We start from the raw sequence: 23,044 nt of genomic DNA on the forward strand, positions 1-23,044 counted from the left end.
TAATTTTAATTTTCACATGAGCGGCATAATGCTATTAATCATTTAATATGTTTAATCATAATCTCTGTAATTCCTAATTAGGTTTATTAAGCTGAAACATCCAGCCGTTCTGTACAAATCCAAATCTAAGTTTCTTTCTTGGGATGAGAAGGAATTTGTTCTAATTTGCATTTGAACAGCAACTTCTTTCCAGAGGAAAGAATCTAGAGCTGCAGGTTCAGGGTCTCAGCAGCTGCTTGCGCTGACAGAGCTTCTTAGGTTAGAGTACTAAGACCCCAACCATGTGGTTCAAGGACATGTCGCTGGCTTTGTTGTGTAACCAAACCTCCTATTACCAGCAGAGAAAACATTCCTGCTCTGTTTGGGCCTCGCTGTTACAAGACTGCGTTTTGACTGCCTTGAAGGTGCCAGGCAGACCGTTTGCTCCTTCACTCGTTACTTTATTGATACACTTGTAATCCCTTCCTCTGTTCAGTCAGTGATTCAGCCAGCCATTCAACCTGCATGTATCTTTTGTCGGCCATAGCTCAGCTCTGGCGTCCTGTGCTGATCACATCATGCCCCGCGATGATCATAGGTGGCTCGTCACAGTTTTTATGATGAAATATATACTCTTGCTCTATGCATAGGGCCGTTTGTAACCCAACCGCCACCACCCCCACACTGTACCGTTCTGTCCTTCCTTCACATGACCTGCACTGACCAGTGATCACACGCGGAAGCCCCCGAATCCAGAACATGATTTCACCTTTGCGCCTTTGCATGTGCTTTGCACACTGCGGGTACAGCATCCGCCCCCTTCGTCTGTTCTGTTAGACACCTCCCACTCAAAACATAACCCCCCAGAACTGGCAAGCCTCTTAAGGCATCCAGCCCTGCAGCGTGTCCCTGATTCAAGTTTACGCAGCCCTCTATGATTCCCTGTGATCCCAGCCTTGCAACTGTCTTTTTCTACCCTCTTTCTCTTCCTCTGAACTGGAAACTGAATGTGTTTGGAGGCCTGACTTACAGATCCAGTGTCTAGTAGTTGCTCACTAAAAACATATATAAGGAGCCATGAGAACCTTTCCTTTACCTGAGAGAGGGTTTTTCACTCCTCGTTTTGACATTAAAAAAAAAAATCACCATAACTCTAAAATATTCATTGCTTTCCAGTTACTGACCGTATGCCATGTGACAAGAACTCTGCCAAGTTGGCATATGTGATTGCAGTCAGTCCCTGCAGAGCCTTAGAAGGTGTGCATTATTATTATTACTCGTTTTCCAGGTTAGAGGACTATCACCATCCCCCTGCCTATTCACTCCAACAGCATAGACAGAATGACCAAGTGCATTGTTGTTGTTGACATGACATAGCACTTCAAGGTTGAAGAAGTCATCCAGGGGGGCCTTAGATACCAAACCAGCTTGGAACAGTCTTCTGCCAGCCCCTGGGAAGGTCTTGCTTTCAGAATGCAATTCAGGGGGCGTCCGGGCAGCTCAGTGGATTAAGCATCCGACTCTTGATTTCGGCTCAGGTCACGATCTCACAGTCATGGCATCAGTCCTGAGTTGGGCTCCACTTTGGGAGTGGAGCCTGCTTGGGATTCTTTCTTCCTCCCCTTCTGCCCCTCCCCCCGCTAAAAATATAATAATAAAAGTTTTTTTAAAAGCATCAGAATGCCATTCAGGATGTATCAGTAAGGAGAATGGAAATGAAGTCTGACAATAAACACACATACTGACGAGACAGTCACAAATTATGCCCGTGTTATTTTGATATATATATATAACATATATTATATATAATATATTATATATATATTTTGATAAACATATATCAAAATGTATATGTATAGCATATATAAAACACTTATGTATATAAAATAAACATACATATTTTTTAATATATATAAATACATATTTCACTTTGTGAAATTGTTTCCTTCTCTGTGTCTTTATTATTTTACACCTGGCTGATTGCATTGATAGTTTCGTCCCAGTTAATATGCTTCTAAACTGTTTATAAGTAGGTGAGGCTGGTTCCTTGCTCATCAATTTGATGGGCTTCCACATAGGTTTTCCATCATGGTTTTGGAGAAGCAACTGACTGATGTGAATGGCATCCACTGCCACCCAGAGACAAGAGATGCTAATTGCAGAGAAAGTTTCTGGAAGCATCTCTAGAACCAAGAGTACCCATACCCGTTATGGCTATCAGGATACCAAATGTTACTGTGACTTTTCTCCTGGTTCCTACCCATATCCAGGTGCCGATGTAATATCATGTTGTCCAGACTCATTTTGGCAAGAACGGGAAGCAGAGTAACGAGTTATGCTAATAATGTAACCTTATCTACACCAACATGGTCCACAGAATGTCTTGCTGTGCTGGAGATGCTTTAAACCTGCACCGTCTGACATGGAAACCACTAGCCCCATGTGGCTATCGAGTACTTGAAATGTGGCTAGTGTCAAGGAAAAGCTGCATTTTACATTTTATTTAATCTTAATTCATTCAGATTTAACTAGCCACACGGGGTCAGCTGTAATGGACATGATAGAGTTGCACAATCAAAAAACGAGAAGTTAAAGCCTTAATAATGAATTAAGTCAATCAGATGCTTTACTTAGACTGCAGAGCACCAAACAACCTTTCCAAATGTTTTATTACATTTGCTAATATTTTACCTTCACACTCTCAACAATTAGGTAGGCGATGTTTTAAGATTTTGGACACCTTTGATTAAGGGATACACCCTCTCCTAGCTTCAGCGATGAGGTTTTCTCTGCCTAATTATTAAAACTCCCCCAATACCTCCACACCAACCACCCATCCCCTTGCTTTATTTTTCTTCCTGGCGCTCTCCTTCTACCAGCTGCATATTTCGTTGTTCATGAGCTCATTGCCTTTCCTGCCCCCCACCCCCACCATAAGAATTGCGCTCCACGAGGGCAGGGAGTTTTGTGCGCTTTTCTTGCTACTGAGTCCCATATCCACGTTAGGCTCTCAGGGGGTCTTCAGAAATGTTGAATGAATGAATGAATGACCCAGCACTTCTTTCCCTGTCCTTGTTCCTTTGTTCCAGCACTTTCCTACCATTTAGGGGAAGCAAAGGCAGTTTGGAAACAGCACGTAGGTCCACTCAGAGCCTCTTTACTCTTGTCCTTTTAGCAGACAGATGACGCAGCACCGACGGATGGCCAGCCCCAGACACAGCCTTCTGAAAACTCAGAAAACAAGTCCCAGCCCAAACGGCTGCATGTCTCCAACATCCCCTTCCGGTTCCGAGATCCGGACCTCCGACAGATGTTTGGCGTAAGTAGTGCGTTTCTCCTCTGCAGTGCCTGCTCTGGGGTCCCCAGAGCCCTCTCTTCATGTAAGTTCTGAAGGTGAGATGTGGACATAGGGGAAAAGAAAGGCATTTTAGATCCTAGTCTGTAGCTGTATTTTGGCCAGAATCTCTTCACGATTTCAGTATCCATTTCTTTGTATGTGTTCACCGTGTTCCCACTTGGCCAAATGGTGTTCTTCTAATTAGAAACGGGAAAGTCAGAAGGAAAATGAGCTCCCAGATAAAATAGCGTTGAAAGAATCTCACTGATGGTCCCAAATCAAGTGGCCCGGGACCCTACATCACGGCGGAAATAAACATTGTGTGTCTTTTTGGTTCTTCTCTCTATTGTAGTTGACAAGTTATCACGACATTTTCCTGCATATACCTCACTCTTTCCCAGGCACTGTGCATTTGGATTTCAGATGCAGCTTTAGAGAATAATTAGTTCTGCCTAAAACTTCGTTAAAAAGCAAAACCAGGGGCGCCTGGGTGGCGCAGTCGGTTAAGCGTCCGACTTCAGCCAGGTCACGATCTCGCGGTCCGTGAGTTCGAGCCCCGCGTCAGGCCCTGGGCTGATGGCTCAGAGCCTGGAGCCTGTTTCTGATTCTGTGTCTCCCTCTCTCTCTGCCCCTCCCCCGTTCATGCTGTCTCTCTCTGTCCCAAAAATAAATAAACGTTGGAAAAAAAAAAAAAAAAAAAAGCAAAACCAAAAAAAAAAAAACGCTAAAGAAAATTAAATCTGACTTGCATCCTGCCATATACATTCTCCTGGAGTTGGTGGTGAGGATTCAGAGGTTCTTCCGGCGATGTTACCCCCACAGAGGTGCCTTTCCAAGGCACCATGATGGAAATGCAGAGCAGGGCGGAAGCCACGACCAACCTAGAGAAAATAAATGATAGGGTTGCTTTCTTGTAGGATGCCATGACTCTGATTCTTTTCCTGGACGAAATGTCGCAGTGTCCACCTTGAGAAGGAATGAGTTAGCCGTGTCTTTGGGCTCAGTTCCACCAAAGGATAAAATTCTGACAGCGCTTAGATATCCTTCGTTTGTTGTCGTTGTCGTTGTTGTTGTTGTTTCTGCAAACGTACTCAGCCTGTTTGTTCATGACATCCATCCCAGGATTGATGGGAGGTATCTGTGGATTCCATGAACAGAACCACACCCTTAGCATTTGACTTAGAGGAAAGGTTGGCTGCTTGGAGTTTCTTCTTCTAAGAGTCCGTGGATGGATGCAAATGTTACAGAAGAAATAAGAAGAAGCCAAACTGTAATGCCTAACCCCGGGGAAGAGTAGACCTCACCTCCCCCCCTCATGTAAAGGGGAGCGCTGGCTCATCACTCTGCGACTGTGGGGTTAGCTTGCTTGCACCTTTTATTTCTTTAACATGCATGATGTTTATCAAGTATGCATCTGACACAAAGACAGAGCAAGCGTCCTCATATTCAGATACCCAGACTTGAATCCTGACATTTCAGAGGAAAAGGTCAGCTTCTGCACTTTTATCTTCCTCGTTTGGTAATAACCTTGAGTTGAGCCCTCTAACTCTTGCCGAGTGGAGATACCCTCGGGCACTCTCAGGTCAAAGATGACTTTGAAAAGTGCAGAGCATTCAAAGTGAAAGTGGAGGTTAAGTGTGTGTAAAGCAGTGAGACCAGGTTTGAATGATGGCAGCTAGAGGAATTAGATTCCTTTTGCCACGTCAGGTTAGAAAGTCTTGCTCTGTGGTCCATCTTCCCTCGTCAGGTGTCACTGGGATGTTGGCTTTGAATCTGGCCCTCTTAATGACCATCCTGGTGGTCTTTTAGAGTGTCACTCACTGCAGCGGCCCCCCTGCGGGTACACTTCCCTCCCTGGTCTTCTCTGTTATCTTAAAAGTCACCAGAGGACTACACAGCCACGTCAGAGACGTATTGGAAAAATCCACAGCTGGAACTCCCAAAGAAGGCATCCTGCTTGCACGGATATCTGAGCCTCTGTGTCTTCCCGGGGCCAGGGCAAGCGGTGGAGGGCTGAGTCCTGCCAGAGACCGGACACACTACCGGTTGTCACACTCTGATCACAATCTACTGGTTTCAGAGCCAGTGTTTGTAAAAGTCAAACATTTTAAGCAACTGACAAGACGTCGTCGACTTGACAAGATGATAGATACGCTTAGTATCAATTAAGAAAATGCAGCATGCCTTCAGTAATATTGAAATTAATTTTGCTCATCACAAACAGCATCTGTGCTCATTTGAAAAGTACGCAAGATTTTTTTTTTTTTAGGAGTTTCAGCTATAAAAATGTTCAGGCACATACGGATTCCTGGATTCTTTGTAATAATGCTGAGGCCTCTTTGGTTTACAACCTCTGTTCTGAAGAATGGAACTTCAAAGCTAAAAAGCTGTTGTTCCCAGCCAAGCATTGGTGGTGGCAAGCCCATTCTGGTTATACGACAAGCTTGGTGGCTTGAATCACATTGAAAGGCGTGATTGGCTCTGATTGGCTCCCCACATTCCACTTGAGAGAATTAAGTGTGGTTTCTTTGCGGCCATAGTTACTGTAAGATACCACATTTTGATTCCACTCAGGCCTGTTCCAAGTCAGCTGGACATGAGATCTCTTTTTGCCTTTTATTGCTCTATTTTCCCTTTGTCCCTTCACTTTAACAGGAGCTAGAATGGGGGTGATTGCAGAGAAAAACCCTCTCCATGATTTTTGGGCTTTTCTCCTTTGTCTCTTTTGTTAAATGCGGCCATGGGGATTTGAAACTGAAACCAAAACAAGACAAAAGAGGAAGTTCTCTTCTCAAACTGCCTAAAACCTGGCCGTGTTCATAAACAACTTTTGCCACCATTAGTAATTCAGCCGTGAAGTTTGCAACTTCTGCAGGCCTGATGGTCACTGCAAGAGGCTCACATTTTGTTTTTAATTTGTGGCTTCAGGGCCTGTTCATTACGATTCTGGTTACCTTTTTCCCACCATGTACTCGGTACTTGGCATTCTTTATTTCCTCCTCCTTTGGATGAATTTATTGTAGCGTTTGGCATTAAATCTTCTAAGTTCAGGCTTGCTTGCTTGCCTTCTTTCTTTCTTTCTCGCTTTTCTTTTTTCTTTTCTTTACTTTTCCTTTCCTTTCCTTTCCTTTCCTTTCCTTTCCTTTCCTTTCCTTTCCTTTCCTTTCCTTTCCTTTCTTTTCTTTCTTACATAGAACAGTCTTTGGTCAAGAAGTTACCTGGCCACAGTGGAGTCAGAGTCTTTTTAAAACACCAGTTGGAGGGGCGCCTGGGTGGCGCAGTCGGTTGAGCGTCCGACTTCAGCCAGGTCACGATCTCGCGGTCCGGGAGTTCGAGCCCCGCGTCAGGCTTTGGGCTGATGGCTCAGAGCCTGGAGCCTGTTTCCGATTCTGTGTCTCCCTCTCTCTCTGCCCCTCCCCCATTCATGCTCTGTCTCTCTCTGTCCCAAAAATAAATAAACGTTGAAAAAAAAAATTTAAAAAAAAAAAAAAAAAACACCAGTTGGGGCCGAAAGGAACAGATCAGGGGCATTGGTTCTGGGTGTTTCACTGTAAGAAATATTGCTTCTGGCCTGACTACTTCAGTCTTGAGCTCTGTCCTTATTTCAGGAAGCATTCGTGAGAGTGCCTTTTCTTTATGTTTGAAGTCTTGATGATCCCATGAAAGAAATGTGTGGATTTCCTCCAAATTGATTGTAATGGCTTGCTCTTGAGCAGTATGATTCTTTACCTTACCTTTAGAAGTGTACAGGTACCTAGGTGAGTGAGAGAGGTGGTTATGATATATCCAGACCACTGACAGGACACATTGTATCACAGGACTGTTTTCAGAAATAACTACTCATGGAGTATAGGATTCAAATGTGCACAATACCCTTGTTTACAGCACAGCCTTGCTTCTGTTATCAAAATACAAACCCTCTAGGCATGATGCATGATCTAGTGAAATCACTCATAATTGTCACCCAGAAACAGACCACATGACTTTCAGAACATGCAGAAGAAGATTTCATGATCACCTCTTTGTAATAAAACAGAGATGCCTGCCCCTTTAGTGTTACTGGCAAAGTTCCATGCACCGTGCGGTTAGAAGCAATGAAGCCTTTATTTTTTTTTATTTTTATTTTTTTGGACCTGGCCTGGTGCCTCCTAACTTCTGCATTCCAGACATGAAGCCAACCCAAAGAAAACTGAGACGGTGCCTTTTCTTAGCCTCCGTGTACACTCTTTGAACTAACCTTTACTTTCATGTTTTATGCTGTAACCGTTGAACATCGTTCACAGTTTTTCAGGGAAATGTTATTTGATCTGAGACTGTCTGAAAATGCCTGGTACGTACCTGCTCCAGTGCGTGCCTGTAAGCTTCTGGATTTTGTTCTTGATACAGCTATTGAGACCCCTTGCGTGGATTTGGAGCTGTCGTGGAACGCGGCTAACCATGGGTGTTGAGCAGACAAATGCGAGTTAATGTCTGCGAGCGAGCCGTGTCTGTTTAAACTGAACGTGTGCCAGCTGTGTTTACATCATTAGTACCAAACTTCCCAATTAAACTGTTGATACTATAAATACAGTATGCAACTGTCTTCGAAATGGGGCTCACACCAGTATTCTTCTTGCCCGTTTGCTTCGCTTGCTTTGCTGGCTCTGAGAATCACCCACCCAGTAGCAACTGCCAAAGAGGCAAACATTTGAGACCATTTCAGGGCATATGGTGTCATTGTTTCATTTGGGGAATGACACATGCTAGGATTACTTCTTGATTGGTTGGTTCTGTTTCAACCAGATCTTATTTTAAAGGGAGTGTTTTCATGTTGACTGCTTAGAGAATGTTCCGTAGATGACATTTGCTTCATGGTTTTGGAAGGAATCCTTTTCAAGCTTCCCCGCTCATAAATATGTGTGCTTTCATGCTCTTAGGCCTGAAATAAATATGATAGCATCTGTGTGGACTGAATATTCTGAGGAGGTTATATCAAAATCACTGCTTCTGAGGAGTTCACAAACGGGAGGAGTTTTTACTATGAAATTCAGGTCCCCTTTCAACGGCAAATCCTGCATTTCCCAAACCTGGAAGTTTTCTTCTTCTATTTTTAACAACTTTCTCTGCCCAAATCTAGGGCACAGAAAATGCTCCATAGAAGAACATTCTCTTGACCAAAAGGAAATTAGAGTGTCCATCAGTTGCAGGGTGAGTTACCTATGAGTTTCTTGGTATTTCCGTCTCTCCTGCTGGCACTGTAGTCCTCCCCTGTCCTCTCCCAGCCCAATTGCTTCTTTGTTTCTTCGAAGCCTTCTACTTCTCGGGGAAGAAGAGAAACATGTCCGCTCCACAAGACAAATTCAAGGTGCAGTCCCCTGACCGCCTCTGTATCCTGGGGGATGGGCACATTTCCATGACATAGCTTTGGATTCCCTTTTTCTCATCAAACTACTTTTGTTTCAAGGTTTAGAGCTCTTTCTCTTCAACTGGCGTGTGCATAGTTTTTTTTCTGCCTTTCCAGGGAAGGTAGATTTATTTGTATGTTCCAGACGATAGCCTCTGTATGTTTCAAATAATTTTGTTCTCAAATCTTAGTTGCACCCTCTTCGCACTTATTCTCAGGGCCCCCTGGTGTCCTGTGTATAGTGGCCAGGGGAGCTGTCTTCTCTTCTCTGTCTTCTTATCTTTGGTTCCTTTTCTTTCCCTCCCAGCCACTCTGTCCTCTGCAACATGGAGGCTGCTTAATGCTTTCTACCCTGGGGAAAAAGACAGAATGCAGAATCTCTTAGGGCAACAAAGGACGCAATAAAAATCCAGGCTGCAAAAGCAAATGGAATAATACAAAAGCTCAAAATACAAGAAAAAAAGAGGGACATATTACTTCGTGTGGTTCCATTTATTTTTTTAATCACTAAAAGGAGCACTCGCCCTAATTCTGCATCAGGGTAAATTTCCCGTCATACTTTTCCTGGGCCATGTCGCATACTTTCACAACAACCCCCCTCCCACCTGCACACTCAAAAAAGTTAAATAAATAAATACCCACTGTACTTCATGCAAGCTAAGAAAAAGGAAGAGACTCCAATGTCAAGGGGAAAAGATTTTGGACTATCAGATGCTTCTGATTCCAAATCCATGTTCCCTTTTTTTAAAAATATGAATCACAAATTGTTTGACGTGCACGTCTCCCTAGGACTATGAGATTTAGCAAATAAAGACAAACATAAGATAACAATAGTTGTGGGGCGCCTGGGTGGCGCAGTCGGTTAAGCGTCCGACTTCAGCCAGGTCACGATCTCGCGGTCCGTGAGTTCGAGCCCCGCGTCAGGCTCTGGGCTGATGGCTCGGAGCCTGGAGCCTGTTTCTGATTCTGTGTCTCCCTCTCTCTCTGCCCCTCCCCCGTTCATGCGCTGTCTCTCTCTGTCCCAAAAATAAATAAATGTTAAAAAAAAAAAAAAAGATAACAATGGTTGAATTTGAATTGTAGATAACATATTTTATTAAGTATAGGTGTGTCTTAAATATTGCAGGGGATGTAATTATCCTGAAAAATTTGAAATTTAAATGTAACTGGGCATCCGTGAGTTATTTGGCTGCCCTATTTGTAATCCGAAACCATGTTTCCGGGCCTAAATGTGTCAAGTTGCTTTCACCCCTTATAGAGTCTATTCGTGCTAATTGTCTAAAAATCTATTTGTTTGTTTAACAAAATGGGGAATCATTTTGAGAGAAGTACATTTCAGCTCGAGGGCTAATCACAGCTACGCTGGTGTCTTGATTATGATGGATATCCACCTGGAGGATCTTGCTTTTATCTCTTTGGACTTGACTTCTCTTCCATGGCCTCACTGTTCCTCTGGCTTATGCTGGGGCCGAGGGCCGTAATCCGCATCATCAGATTCTACCTGGACATTTTATTATGAAAACCACACCTCTTCCAGGAGGTTTCTCCCAGTAGCTAGTGGAGTAGAGTAGCATAGGAGGATCGATCAGTTTACACACCAACCAGTTTTCATCTTCGCTGCTCAGTGCCTGGGAAAGTTATTGCACACACATAAAAAAAGGAAAATGGAACTAACCACTTGACCATACATTTTGCCCCAGGCCAGTGCCACACCCTCTCACATGGTGGGGTATCCAGCAAGATGGAAATCTGTGTGTGGTTTCAGTCTCTTGATTCAAGCACTTCTCTAAGGATAAAACAACTTAAAATGCCTATCCTTGATAATAAAAGAGGGAAAAAAAACCTCTGACTTGGGGTACAATTACCAATGTGCATAATATGATTTATTCCATTTCTCTTGCTTATAAAACATTTCTATTTCTTTGCAGCAATTTGGTAAAATCTTAGATGTTGAAATTATTTTTAATGAGCGAGGCTCAAAGGTAAGCAATTTAATTTACTTCAGGATTGTTTAGCTTATTTTTAAACGTTTGCTATGCATAATGGAAAACAACTGCACTGTTTTAACTAGCACATTGTGAAAATACACTTTAGTGGGAATTCCTTTAGAGACCTCCTCCAGTTTCCAAAATGGTGGGAAATACATTGGGTTTAGTGTAAATGTATAAGGGGGGGGGTAATTTAAAATTGCTGTTTTATACCTATCTATTTATCTATTTATATATATATTTATATATATATCAAGTTTCCAGAGGAAAATTACCCATGCTTAAAAAATAATGTTGTTGCTACATTTTTGTTTTTCAGTGATAATTATGTTCTTTATATTAAAAAGTGAGTTGATAGTCTCATGCGCAGGTAAATATGTGATTATTCTGTATTAATAAAGTGCAGTTATTTTCCTGGGTTGTAGGGGAGAAAATTTCACATACACCAACCTTTTGAATGTAATTGTTTTCCTTAGTATATTCACCACTCCACATTTTGCAATTTGCCATTGCTTTGAAGTTTTTCCCCTATAGGAGACCAATTTTAAAGTAGATTTTCCTAGAGGTAAGAGTGTTAGTAAAAGTCGAGGGTTATATGGAAAGGCCCCTTCAACATGGAAATACATTAGGTTGGGGGGGAAGGCCCACGTCTCTCAATGTATCCCCTGTATCATTCAGTGGTCATCAAAATGCAATCCCCACAGGAGCAGCAGGACTTAGGAACTTACTTAGAAACGCAGATTCTCAGGGTCCAACCCAGCCCTAATCAGATACTCAAAATTGGAGCCCAGCAATCTGTGTTTTACGAGACCTTCCAGGCCTGTTGTTAAAGTTCTAAATCCCTGGTGCCAGTCCCCAAGCTGTCCAGAATTCCAAGCTCCCTTCTTACATCTTCAGACTGTGAAAGTGGATATTGGGACAAATCGCTTGCCAGATAGAGAGATACTGGATTTAGCCCTATAACTTTCCTTATACAGGCGACTTGGGACAAGTCAGTATCCAAGAGGGTTAAGAGAAGAACTGTTTTTTTCCAAGGGGGACAGTGCCAACTCTCTTGGGCATAGCATACCTCCTTCCATGAAGCAAGCACTTGAATGTATTATTCCCTGGGCAGTCTGCACACTTACCCTCCTGAATGGGATGCTGCAGATTGCTGTGAGGGAAGAAAATCCAGTGTTCTCCTCTCCACAGCCAAAATGATGTTGCAATATGCCAGATGAGGAAAAAAAAAAAAAAAGAATTCATTATACTCTCTGGTTCTGCTTGTTCAGGGACCTTCTTCCTCCATAATTTTGGATTTTTTTTTTTTTTTTTTTTGTCATTCTTATATCAGTGGTGGGACCTCTAGTCTGGGAGAAACGTAAGTTAACTTTCTGCTTCTTGTATCAAAATTATTACAGGGGCTGTTTCTATACCTGCAATGCAAAGTGCATTAAGAAAAAATGTGCCCTCGGGGCGCCTGAGTGCCTCAGTCAGTTGAGTGACTTCGGCCCAGGTCGTGATCTTGCGGTCAGTGAGTTCGAGCCCCACGTCATGCTCCGTGCTGACAGCTCAGAGCCTGGAGCCTGCTTTGGATTCTGTCTCCCTCTCTCTTTGCCCCTCTGCCCGCTCACACTCTGTTCTGTCTCTCAAAAGTTAATGAACATTAAAAAAGAATTTAAGAAAAAATGTGCCCAGGGGCACCCGGCTGGCTCAGTCCATCGAGCCAGTGACTCTTGATCTCAGGGTTATGAGTTTGAGCCCCACATTGGGTGTAGAGATTACTCAAAAATAAAATCTTTAAAAAAGAAAAGAAAAGGGGCACCTGGGTGGCTCTGTCGGTTAGACGTCCCGACTTCGGCTCAGATCATGATCTCGCGGTCCGTGAGTTCGAGCCCCGCATCAGGCTCTGTGCTGACGGCTCAGAGCCCGGAGCCTGCTTCAGATTCTGTGTCTCCCTCTCTCTCTGCCCCCCACTCACACTCTGTCTCTCAAAAATGAGTAAATGTTAAAAAAAATTGTTAAAAAGAAAAAGAAAAGCAAAACATGTACACGGCCTAATCCCTTTCACTCAGGCCTGATGCGTTCCTGGCAAAATCCTAGAAGATGACCCGGAATGTTGGCCAACTTCCTTCTAATCCTGAGTCTGTAATGCTACTGCTTTTAAAGACTGCCTTTTTTAAAATTTATATTTAATTTATATTTTGTTTTGTAACGTTTGCCCGTTGGAAAAAGCTATCTAATTCCTTTCGAGGGCTGTTTTGGGACATTAGAAGAATATCGTTTGCTATTTTGAAAGTACAGTGGAGGTACTATTTTTAATACTTCCCCCGTCATTGCCGTGATTAGCCTGTCTCTGGGGCTTTAGCAATGAAGACCAGTTAAGTTTGCTGCATCCAGAGACTGACTTTGTGAACCTGCTTTTTCCTTTTGATTAGGAGACGTCAAAAATAGCCTCTCTGGCTGGGTATGCTTCCTCGGAAACAACCCGTCTTGCAGGTGCTGACTGGAGTGTCATCCAGACGGTCCTTTGGGGCACCTGCTAAATAGGGACAGCAGCTCACACGAGGACATTTTTCATACTTGGCATCATCCTTTACAGGAAAGGGCCCTATTTAAAGGAGCATTGCCATTTAAATAGTTGAGGAACCTGGACCATTGTGAGGACCTCGTTTTCATCATTTGGTGCAGGAGAAGCGGCCAGGGGAAGTGGGTGGCCCTTAAGAGCTAGGAGCTCACCTTCTGGCCATTCTCTTTGGAGACGGTCCCCGAGGCAGGTCCTGCAGTGCCCAGTGAGTACGGCTGTATGTTGGGGATGTTTGGGGGTGGGGGGGTGTGCATGTTCATATACCTTATACAAACACAGACAGTGCCTATGTTATCCTGAGAATGTAGAGCATAAATGTATACACAGGTAGCAAGTATACGGGGAAACCACATTTTAAAAAGACGTGCCAGACTTTGAAAATAAGAATATGATAGCATTTAGGGGTCAGAGATCTTAATTTTTTTTTTCCTTTATGAGATTTAAAAACATTTTGTTTAGCTCTAAAGTATTGTGTTCGGGGGATACAGCCAGATAGAGCTACTTCCTTTTTTTTAATGTTTATTTATTTATTTTGAGAGAGAGAGAGGGCAGGGGAGGGGAAGAGAGAGGAGGAGAGAGAGAATCCTAAGCAGGCTGTGCACTGTCGGCATGGAGCTCGACGTGGGACTCGAACCCATGAACTGTGAGATCATGACCTGGGCCAGAACCAAGAGTCGGATGCTTAATGGACTCAGTCCCCCAGGCGCCCCTAGCGTGTAATACATGTAGGAAGTATACGGTCTGATCTTTGATTCCGTAGCTACCTGTGAGGACTGGTTCCCTTCCAGGTACAAGAAGACAGGTGAATTCATGGTAAGGGAAACAGAAGTGCTTCCTGTCCTCATAGATTTTCCTGAGTAGTTGGCGGGGGGGGGGGGGGGGCAGAGAGGGCACCCAAATGCAATATTGCAGGCTGTGCTGTGTGGCACGTAAGAGGCTGCTGAGAAGCCAAGCAGGCAGACCCGTGTTGTGAGGGGTGGTAAGGCTTCTGGGAAGAAGGGACATTTAAGCTGCGAGTGAACTTTCTCATGAGTAGGAGTTTCCCAGGGAAGGGAAGGAGGTAGGTCAGGTGGTCTTCCTGGGAGAAGGAGCTGTGTGTGCAAAGGTGAGTGGGAAGAAGTGAGCTGTGAAACTCTTAGTCCCCCAGAAAAATGAATCTTTAGAGTGGTATCAGCAGCCCCCTCTTCTAGACAGGTCTTTGCACCAGCTACTAGAGGAGTTGGGTTTTCACGTAAGATGAAAACAATAGCACACTCTTCAGTCCTGGGTGCTTCAGAGCCTTGATTTAACATACAAAATGTTATTTGTGCATTGATACAAAAAGGAAGGTATCCCCCAAACAACGACGACGACGACGACAAAAAGAAGGTGTGACCTACCCATATACCTCAAAACCAAAATGGAAAAATAATTGAGATATGGGAAGGTCAGAATTCACGAGTCACGAAAGACTTTTTTTTTATGTCTATTTATTTTTTGAGAGAGAGAGAGAAAGAGAGAGCAAGCAGGGGAGGGGTTAGAGAGAGAGGGAGACAGAATCCCAAGCAGACCCCGTGACGTCAGCACAGAGCCTGATGTGGGGCTCGAACTCAAGAACTGTGATATCGTGACCTGAGTGGACGCCCAGGTGCCCCAGATTCACCAAAGGCTTTAAAACAAGCAAGTCACACTGGCCTTGCAGCCCATCTTGGGAGCCCCGTTATCGTGCACACATTACCAGGTCTCTTAGTCAGCTTTGTGCCTTCTCTCTGCTCCAGCCATCTCCTGAGGTGGCCCTGGGACCAGTGCCTCTCCTGCAGCAAAGACCATGTCCCTCCGCTCTGTGGGCCCCATGCGCTTGAGATCTGCACCCCCTTCCCATGCTCTCAGGCCAAGTCCAGAACATGCTTCTTCCATTTCCCCTCTTTAAGTCTGAGATAAAAACATCCAGAATGTTTTTAAGAACTCCACATTGTGCTTCCTTGAGATAAAAACCTGACCCTGATGTAGGTTAAAAGAAGTAACCTCAGTACTGGTCTTGGACTTACCCAGCACCTGCACTTGGCCGAGAGGGTACCCAAAAACTGCCAAGTCACTGGCATCCCCCCCCCCCAGATGAGAATTCTGGCAGTCTTCTGGCCCAGGGAGGCCATATCACTTCTTGCCCGTGAGGAGGTGTGACTGTCCAATGGAAAAGGTAGGACAGTCCCTTTGGTATTTGGGGACTGTTTCTGGAATAAGCACTTCTGAACCTGACTTTGTAGAATCTTAACTAGTCATCTCAACATCAGGAAAGAGGTATTGAGGACCTCAAATTAAAGAAAAAGAGAGAAAGAGAGAGAGAGAGAGAGAGAGAGAGAGACGTTTAGCAGAAAGTGAGAGTAAGAATAAGAATCCATATATTTAGTATCTTATTTTAAGACAAAGGGAGAACTTAGGACGGTAGGGAGCCACTTGCTTTGTAGTTTACGAACTTTCCATGGGATTCTAAACCTATTTCTATCTCCACCTTCGTGTGTCCCTGATGCACGTAGTGCTGATTTTAAGCCAGTATCGTCTGCCTTGGAGCCAGACAAGAATCATGATGACGTGATTCTTTGGGATGACGTTTGGCAGGTGGGTCGAATGTTCCGTTTCCCCGGGTGCTGTGATGCTAATGACTGCTACCTGCGGACAGCAATGAGGCCACAGAACCCTCCATTGATAAGACTTGGACTGTGCATTTTCTTTGCTTGCTAGGGAGAGAATTGCCCCTGCTATAGCCAGCGTCCTCGCTGCCCTTATCTGTTAGATGTATGACATTCTGTGCATGCTAGGTGGTTAGGTTTTGAGGGGAGGAAGTGGACATTGCCATAAGGTAATGGCTGTACCCCTGCACTTTGGATCCGAATAACCAAGTCAGATAGATATCCACCTCCAAAACTCACGCCTTTCCATCGGCTGCTCCCTGGAAGTAGGCAACGTAGTATTCCACCTCATACAGTGAACCGAAACTGTGTTTGGATGGTGCCTGGTGATAGCAGAGGCCATGGAAATGGAGTTTCTGGACCACGCAGTAGCTTTTTCAACAAACAGATTTCTGGGCTCCACTCTGGAGCTCTGATCAGGTAGCTCTGAGCCCTGTCAGGAATCTACTTAATACACTGTATTCCCCAGTTTCTTTCATTGTGCAACCAAGTTTGGGACCCACTGGCCAAGAGTCAGAGCCATTAATAGAGCAAACCCCCCAAATTGTGTCTTTAGTCCATTGAAGGGTTATTATTTCAAAACTAATCAGTTTGCCAGTATATTTGGATACCTAATGTGGGTATGAGACCAAGCAAGCCCTTCTGTTATGGAGCATAAAGTCTCATATTGATCAAATAATCCAGACTTGTCCTACTCACAGATCCTCACTGTGGGAAATATTATGAAAGATTCTTCAGTCTAGTCCTCCAAAGTAAAGCTGCTTCTATTTTTTTCCATTGAGTTCTGTCACATAATCACTTAATTTAGCTTGAGTGCATCCACACCTGGTATCTTCTACCCATGAGCCCATATTGATGTTGGAAAGTCCTCACTCAGGCAGACCATGGGGCAACACCTCTTAACACCCTGAGGTTTGGCAATCGCTTTAGCAACCTAGTGAGGGGTTGGGCGTTAGCACCAGCTGCTTAAGGATCACTTATTATTTGTAATTACCGTCTATTTCATTAATGAGACTGGACATCAAACTGACCCAGTTAAGCTTAAAACCAGCTGTCCCTTTACTGACGTTTACTCAGTTCCAAATAGGAATCCCAACACACTGCATTGTCTCACCCAGTTTACGCTGTGAGAACCAGAGCAAGTTGGGCAAATTTACGCTGGAATGGTTTCAAAAGGTTGGTGTATATTTCTGAACAAGATGTACAAATATTTTTAGGGGTTTTAAAAATAATGTGTCATATTTTCTGTACTCTTCTTAGGAACAGTGTCAGTGAAGAAAAAAAGGTGGCTTTTGACAATGTGACGTTTAGTGGGGTTGTTTTTCGAGGCTGAAATATTAAAACAAAGTATGCCAGTGGCGAAGTACAGGGTCTAGTCTAATTTGTTACCTATCAGTAAGAGAGGAAGTGTCCAGAGTGTTACTGTGAATAACATGCTATGAACAAAAGCTTCTTTATTTTCTACCTGTTGATTTGAGAAATGAATATCAAGATAATGTGTTAGAACGTTACAGTGTATGTATACACATTTGCCTTTTCGGTTAATGAAGTAGCCTGGAAAGTTAACAGATACAGAAGGACAAATGTTTTTGAGGCGGGGTGGGGGTAATTAATACAAAAAAAGTTACTTGAACTGTTTGCATTGTTATTAATCCATTGATATTTATTTCAATTCATTTCATGTGATTATTTTGTTTATTAGATCAAAGAGTTTGAGATTTATTATAAAAAAAGGTCTTTCCTTTTTTTTAGGCTTCTAATTTTTATTTTTGAGAAGTAAAGGCTGTAAACTTGACAAATTTGAATAACCCTAAAACTGCATGAACGAGAGATGTTCTTAAAACCACACGGCATGACTCTGTAGGCAATGTTAGAAGATTTTGGCATTCATTGTTGAATTTCGTGCACACGTTTTATTTTATTTTATTCTTAATTTGCATGTCCAGAAAGCGGTTCCTTTTTTTCCTCCCCCCCCCCCCCGTTATTTCATTTTCTTCTCTGTGAAGACACTGTAAATTGATTTGGATCTCATTTCCTTTCTGTTAGAGTTATTTTCTTCTGTAGTGTCATGTAGAGAGGTATCTTTGGTATCCTTCTTTGAATTCTTCAGGGGGTTACAGATCACGGGTGACAGAAAAAAAAATCTCGTTCACATGTGTCGCTTACTTATTGCACACCTTCGTATCCTTATAATTTCTCTAATTTGCATGTTACAGAACTGAAGCCAGGACAAGCAATAGAACTTAAAGCGAGAGAACGTTCCGCAGTGGTCGTTGACTGGAATAATAATCTGCATGTTGTTTTCCCTTTTCCCTCCTGCATGCAGGGATTTGGTTTCGTAACTTTCGAAAATAGTGCCGATGCGGACAGGGCGAGGGAGAAATTACACGGCACCGTGGTAGAGGGCCGTAAAATCGAGGTGCATGTCCAAAATATTTTCCTTTTCATCTTTTTCATAAATGTCTGCTTCGCGCTCATTCGTCGTGCCAGATGCATCACCGTGTGTTGTATGTGACCCTGTTCCCTCCTCACTGTTTATATATATATATATATATTTATATATAAAAAGGAAAACTGGCCTTACTTTTTTTTTTTAAATTTTACTTTATCCTGTCATTCTTATTACTGATGAAAAGGTGAATGGCAATAAGGGAGACAAAGGAAAGGTTAATCGGAACTTTTTTTTTTTTTTTTTTAATTTTCTGTGTTTTATCATTAATGGGTGCAATAGATTCCCAGCCAGGGGAGACAGAGTGCAAAACAAGACAAAATACAGAGCAGTTTCTTTTTTTTTTCTTTTTATCCTTTTTTTTTTCTTTTCTTTTCTCTTTCCACTGCAGGGTTGACGAGGGATCCACAGTGGTGTCCAAATTGAGCCAAATGGTGAAAGCAGTAGCATTTGAATGTACAATTGTTTTTTGTTTTGTTTTGTTTTTTTTAAATGAGAGGTCTTTGTCACTGAACCTTTCATTTTTTTTTTTTTTTAACAAGCCAGTTGGAATCTTTGTATTATTTTGATAATAAAGTGAATAACCAACAGGATTTCCTGTTCAATATCTGGCCCCTTTTCACTGAAAAAAAAAAATAATAATGAATAAATATTAAAAAATGCTAAAATTTCGATACTCGGAATCTATTCTTTCTACCACTGGATCTCCCTCAACCTGGCCACAGGGTTATATTTGTTAAAACTTAAAAAAAAAAAATACCAGTTAAAAATGCTTTAGTCTTTGGAGTAAGATGTTGCATATTTTGCCTTTCATTTTCCCCCCCCTCGACGATAACGCTTAGGCCCCTCACCAAACTCTCAGTAACCATGGTAACTGTATACAAACCCATGCTGGCGATGGTGGTGAATGGTAAGTGGTGAAGTCCATCTGCCGCTTGACGTATTTAGTGCTGATTATCTATATACATATATATACCACGTGGATTTTTTTGACTTGTCGTATTAAGTTTTCTTGATGCTCTATTTTTTTGGGTACCGGTACGCCTGTAATTGAGTGTACGTTCTAAGCGAGCCTGGGAGGCACTGATTGGATTGGGATATGACAGTGCACATCTTACTCAGATTGTTAACTCCATATTGTGTTAAACAATGCACCCTCTTTTATCCTTTTGTTAGCTGTGACTTTCAAGCTTGAATGATCTTGTTAATTCTTGCTATGTCAAAGGCTCTTGTTCCTAGTGTTGAATGCTAGATGTTGCTTCCCCGATGGTTCTTCCTTCCTAAAGTGTTGCACACGGCTAAATCTTGTTTGTCCCTTTTTTTCTTTTCTTTTTTTTTTGTTTTTTGTTTTTTGACATTTATGTTCCCTTGTACCTTGTCTCTCCCCCCTTCTACTCCACTGCATGTTCCTTCATATGAATTTTATTTTGTGTTTAAAAATATTTATTGTTTCTGTGTTACCATGGAGTACATGCATGCTTTTCAATCTTCAATTATGCAGTTCCTTTTAATTTGCTTTTACTGTCTCCTTATTAAACTTTTAAATGATATGACATTGCTTTATTGAAATGATTTGTAAGTTAAAATGGTTATGAAGTAAATGTAATTATAAAAATGTATGATTTTGTTATGCATCTACTGCCTTTTATAAATTAAAATGCATTTTAGTTTTTTTTTTTTTTTAATAAGTAATCACAGTCATAATGCATGCAACTAATTGAACTGTGGGCCAGTCCTAGCATTTGTGCTCATTTGAGTTTTCTATGTACGTAGGTAAATAATGCCACAGCACGTGTAATGACAAATAAAAAGACTGTCAACCCTTATACAAATGGTAAGTAGAGATTGGCCTTCAACAAGCAATCATCTCTACCTCTGAATCTATTCAATGATGTAACCGGGGGATATGTTTCAACAAGCCACAGTTGCCTCACAGTGGCTCCCGTGCCCTAACTGCTGACCTGCTACAGTGAACCACCTGCATTGATCAGATACTTTTCAGGGACGACACATACCCGGGTGAGCACTGAGGCAGGGACAGAGTTGTCCGATCGCCACGTAGTCCCCGTGAAGCTATTGTGACACCGTCTGCCAGTGAGACTTCAATAATCATTCTTTAAACAAGATCATTTCAGGGCAGAGGCAAGTTTCGTTTTCGGGTAGAGCGTACATGCCCTTCCTCCAGTCCCTCTAGAATAACTCCCATTTGGAGTGAGATACAAGTAATTATTCAGGGTTACCTGGGTCACTTCATTTGCTGTTATTATAGTAAGTTGAGGGAGAATGGAGGTTTGGTTTGTTTCCTTCCCCCACCCCCCCCCAACCTCCTTGTTGATCCTTAGTCATTTCTGGAAGAGGGACAGCAGAATGTGGTTCTGGCATTGAGTCTGCTCTGGAGATATTAGGATTTTAAATGGCTTGGAGGGTGCTTCCTGCTGAGCTCCATAGCATGAGTGTGGTTTTTCTGTTTCTCTGGGTTGCCCAGTGCTGTTTGGGGACAGATATAGATGTTGCTGTATACTGCAGACCCCTTCAGGACAACGTATCTCTACTCGCACTAACCAAGAAGCTGTCTCAGAATTCCTCATAATAAGATCTCGCATCTGTACAAGAATTGAAAAGTTCCACCATTTTGATTCTGTAATCCTTCTCAGAATACATCTCTCTTAAGATATATATGGCGGACAGGGGAAGCTGCCGGTATGCTAATCACATGCTTAATTGTGCCAAAAAGCTAGGTATGAATGTAATACAGTAGGTTTAATTATAACCACTCAGTGGAACATTATACCCACTAAAATGAGCAAGATAAGGAAGATGCAGGGCTTCCTGATGAATGAAATTTTTTCTTAATGAAAAGGTATAGCATGATTTCAACTACACTATGGAAGGCATTACGTCAAAATGCTCACAGTTGAGTTGAATTATAAGACTGGAAGATATTTTTCCTTTGTTTTGTAGGTTTTTAAAAAATAATATAGTTTTATTACTGTGATAAAGGAATGATATTTTCCATTTTTAGCTTCTTAATTACATGTGCAACATGGAAATGCAGACTCATTTTTAAAAAAAAAAGATAAAATGAGAAAGAAACATTAAAGGAAAAGGTAAATATATGTTGAATAATGCCACTACCAGCTTGGTATTCTAGTTCCCCCTCGGAGAACACACCATTAGATTATTGTTTGTACTTTAACTTTGCTTTTTTATGCATGTATATGTAATATATACTTATAGTATTCACAGTATTGTGTATGTGCTTTTCATATAAATTATGTCATGGTGTGCACATCATTTTTAATTGGCTTTTATAAATCAATATGGAGTTCGTTTGATGTTAATACACAGACCAAACCCATTCTTTTTAGTGGTTGCATAAGATTCCATGAAATGGATACATGGGTTTAGTCTTACCTTCCATACTGATTGACATTTAATTATTTAAAAAAAATTTTTTTACATTTATTTAATTTTGAGAGACAGAGAGAGACAGAGCACAAGTGGGAAGAGGAGAGAGAGAATGAGACAGAATCTAAAGCAGGCTCTAGGCTATGAGCTGTCAGCACAAAGCCCGACATGGGGCTTGAACTAATAAACTGCGAGATCACGACCTGAGCTGAAGTCAGACACTTAACCGACTGAGCCACCCAGGCGCCCCATTTTTTTGTTTCTGTTGTTAAAAACGGTAGTATTAGCATTTGTTAGTTTCGGTTTTGGTTTTCTTTGTCTTATGCCAATGGCTACCAGTTTGGCTAAGTCAGTCCATCCCTATTTTTAAAGGGGGCCCATTACACAGAGAAATACTGTCAGTTTAGCAGGGTTCTAACTTGAAAGACCAGAGGATTTATCTATTCTGCTGACCCGGTTTCTAGCTGCAGCAACATCCGAGACATGGCCTGAAAGGGAATAGAAAATTTCCACAACAGACTCTGAATGCCCAGTGCTGAAATGAAGCAAACTTCTGATTTGTATGTCATGAAACCTTTCTACTTGGGTAAAAAGAAAAAACTCTGCAACTTGCCAGAGTTAATATGAGATGGCATTGACCCGACTATCGGCCATTTCCTTAAATTATGAAGTAGCAACTGTGTGCGTATGTGTGTGTGCATGCACACGTGCTTCCACGACCACTGTCACGCATGTGCAGAGGTGGTCAGGTGTACTGTTCACATGAGAAAATGAAGCAAGGGAAGCCAAATGTTATTCTGTAAGCCATATGGATGCATATTTATTTTAAAGAGTTATTGATCTGTGTCCCACCTGGGGGTTGAAAACTGGCCCCGTGGAATGTGGGGACACAATTCAAAACTCAGTCATTAAGGGACACCTGGGTGACTCAGTCGGTTAAACGTCTGATTTTGGCTCAGGTCATGAACTCGTGGTTCGTGAGTTTGAGCCCCGCGTCAGGCTCTGTGCTGACAGCTCAGAGCCTGGAGCCCGCTTTGGATTCTGTGTCTTCCCCTCTCTCTGCCCCTCCCATGCTCATGCTCTGTCTCTCTCTGTCTTTCAATAATAAATAAATGTTTAAAGGAAAAAAAAAAAAACCTCAGTCATTAATAGCCAACATCTCTGAAACACTGACTGTATGACATTCTGTTAAGCATTTTAAATGCACTGGGCCACGTGAAATCCTCTAAAGAGGACATACTTATACCTATTTTAAAGAGGCAAAAACT

General features: G+C 42.4%; 1 protein-coding gene across 12 annotated transcripts in view; it reads left to right on the forward strand.

The window, feature by feature from the left end:
* Positions 1–23,044, forward strand: part of RBFOX1 (RNA binding fox-1 homolog 1) — a 1,462,962-nt gene that overhangs the window by 1,327,345 nt on the left and 112,573 nt on the right. For all 12 annotated transcript variants that reach the window (XM_032591615.1, XM_032591614.1, XM_032591620.1 and 9 more), the window contains 4 exons: positions 3,155–3,298; positions 10,628–10,681; positions 18,246–18,338; positions 20,142–20,202. In XM_032591615.1, coding sequence (XP_032447506.1) covers positions 3,155–3,298; positions 10,628–10,681; positions 18,246–18,338; positions 20,142–20,202 — 352 coding nt within the window. The remainder of the gene's footprint in view (positions 1–3,154; positions 3,299–10,627; positions 10,682–18,245; positions 18,339–20,141; positions 20,203–23,044) is intronic.

This window comes from Lynx canadensis, chromosome E3, assembly GCF_007474595.2.
Source record: "Lynx canadensis isolate LIC74 chromosome E3, mLynCan4.pri.v2, whole genome shotgun sequence".
NCBI lineage: Eukaryota > Metazoa > Chordata > Mammalia > Carnivora > Felidae > Lynx > Lynx canadensis.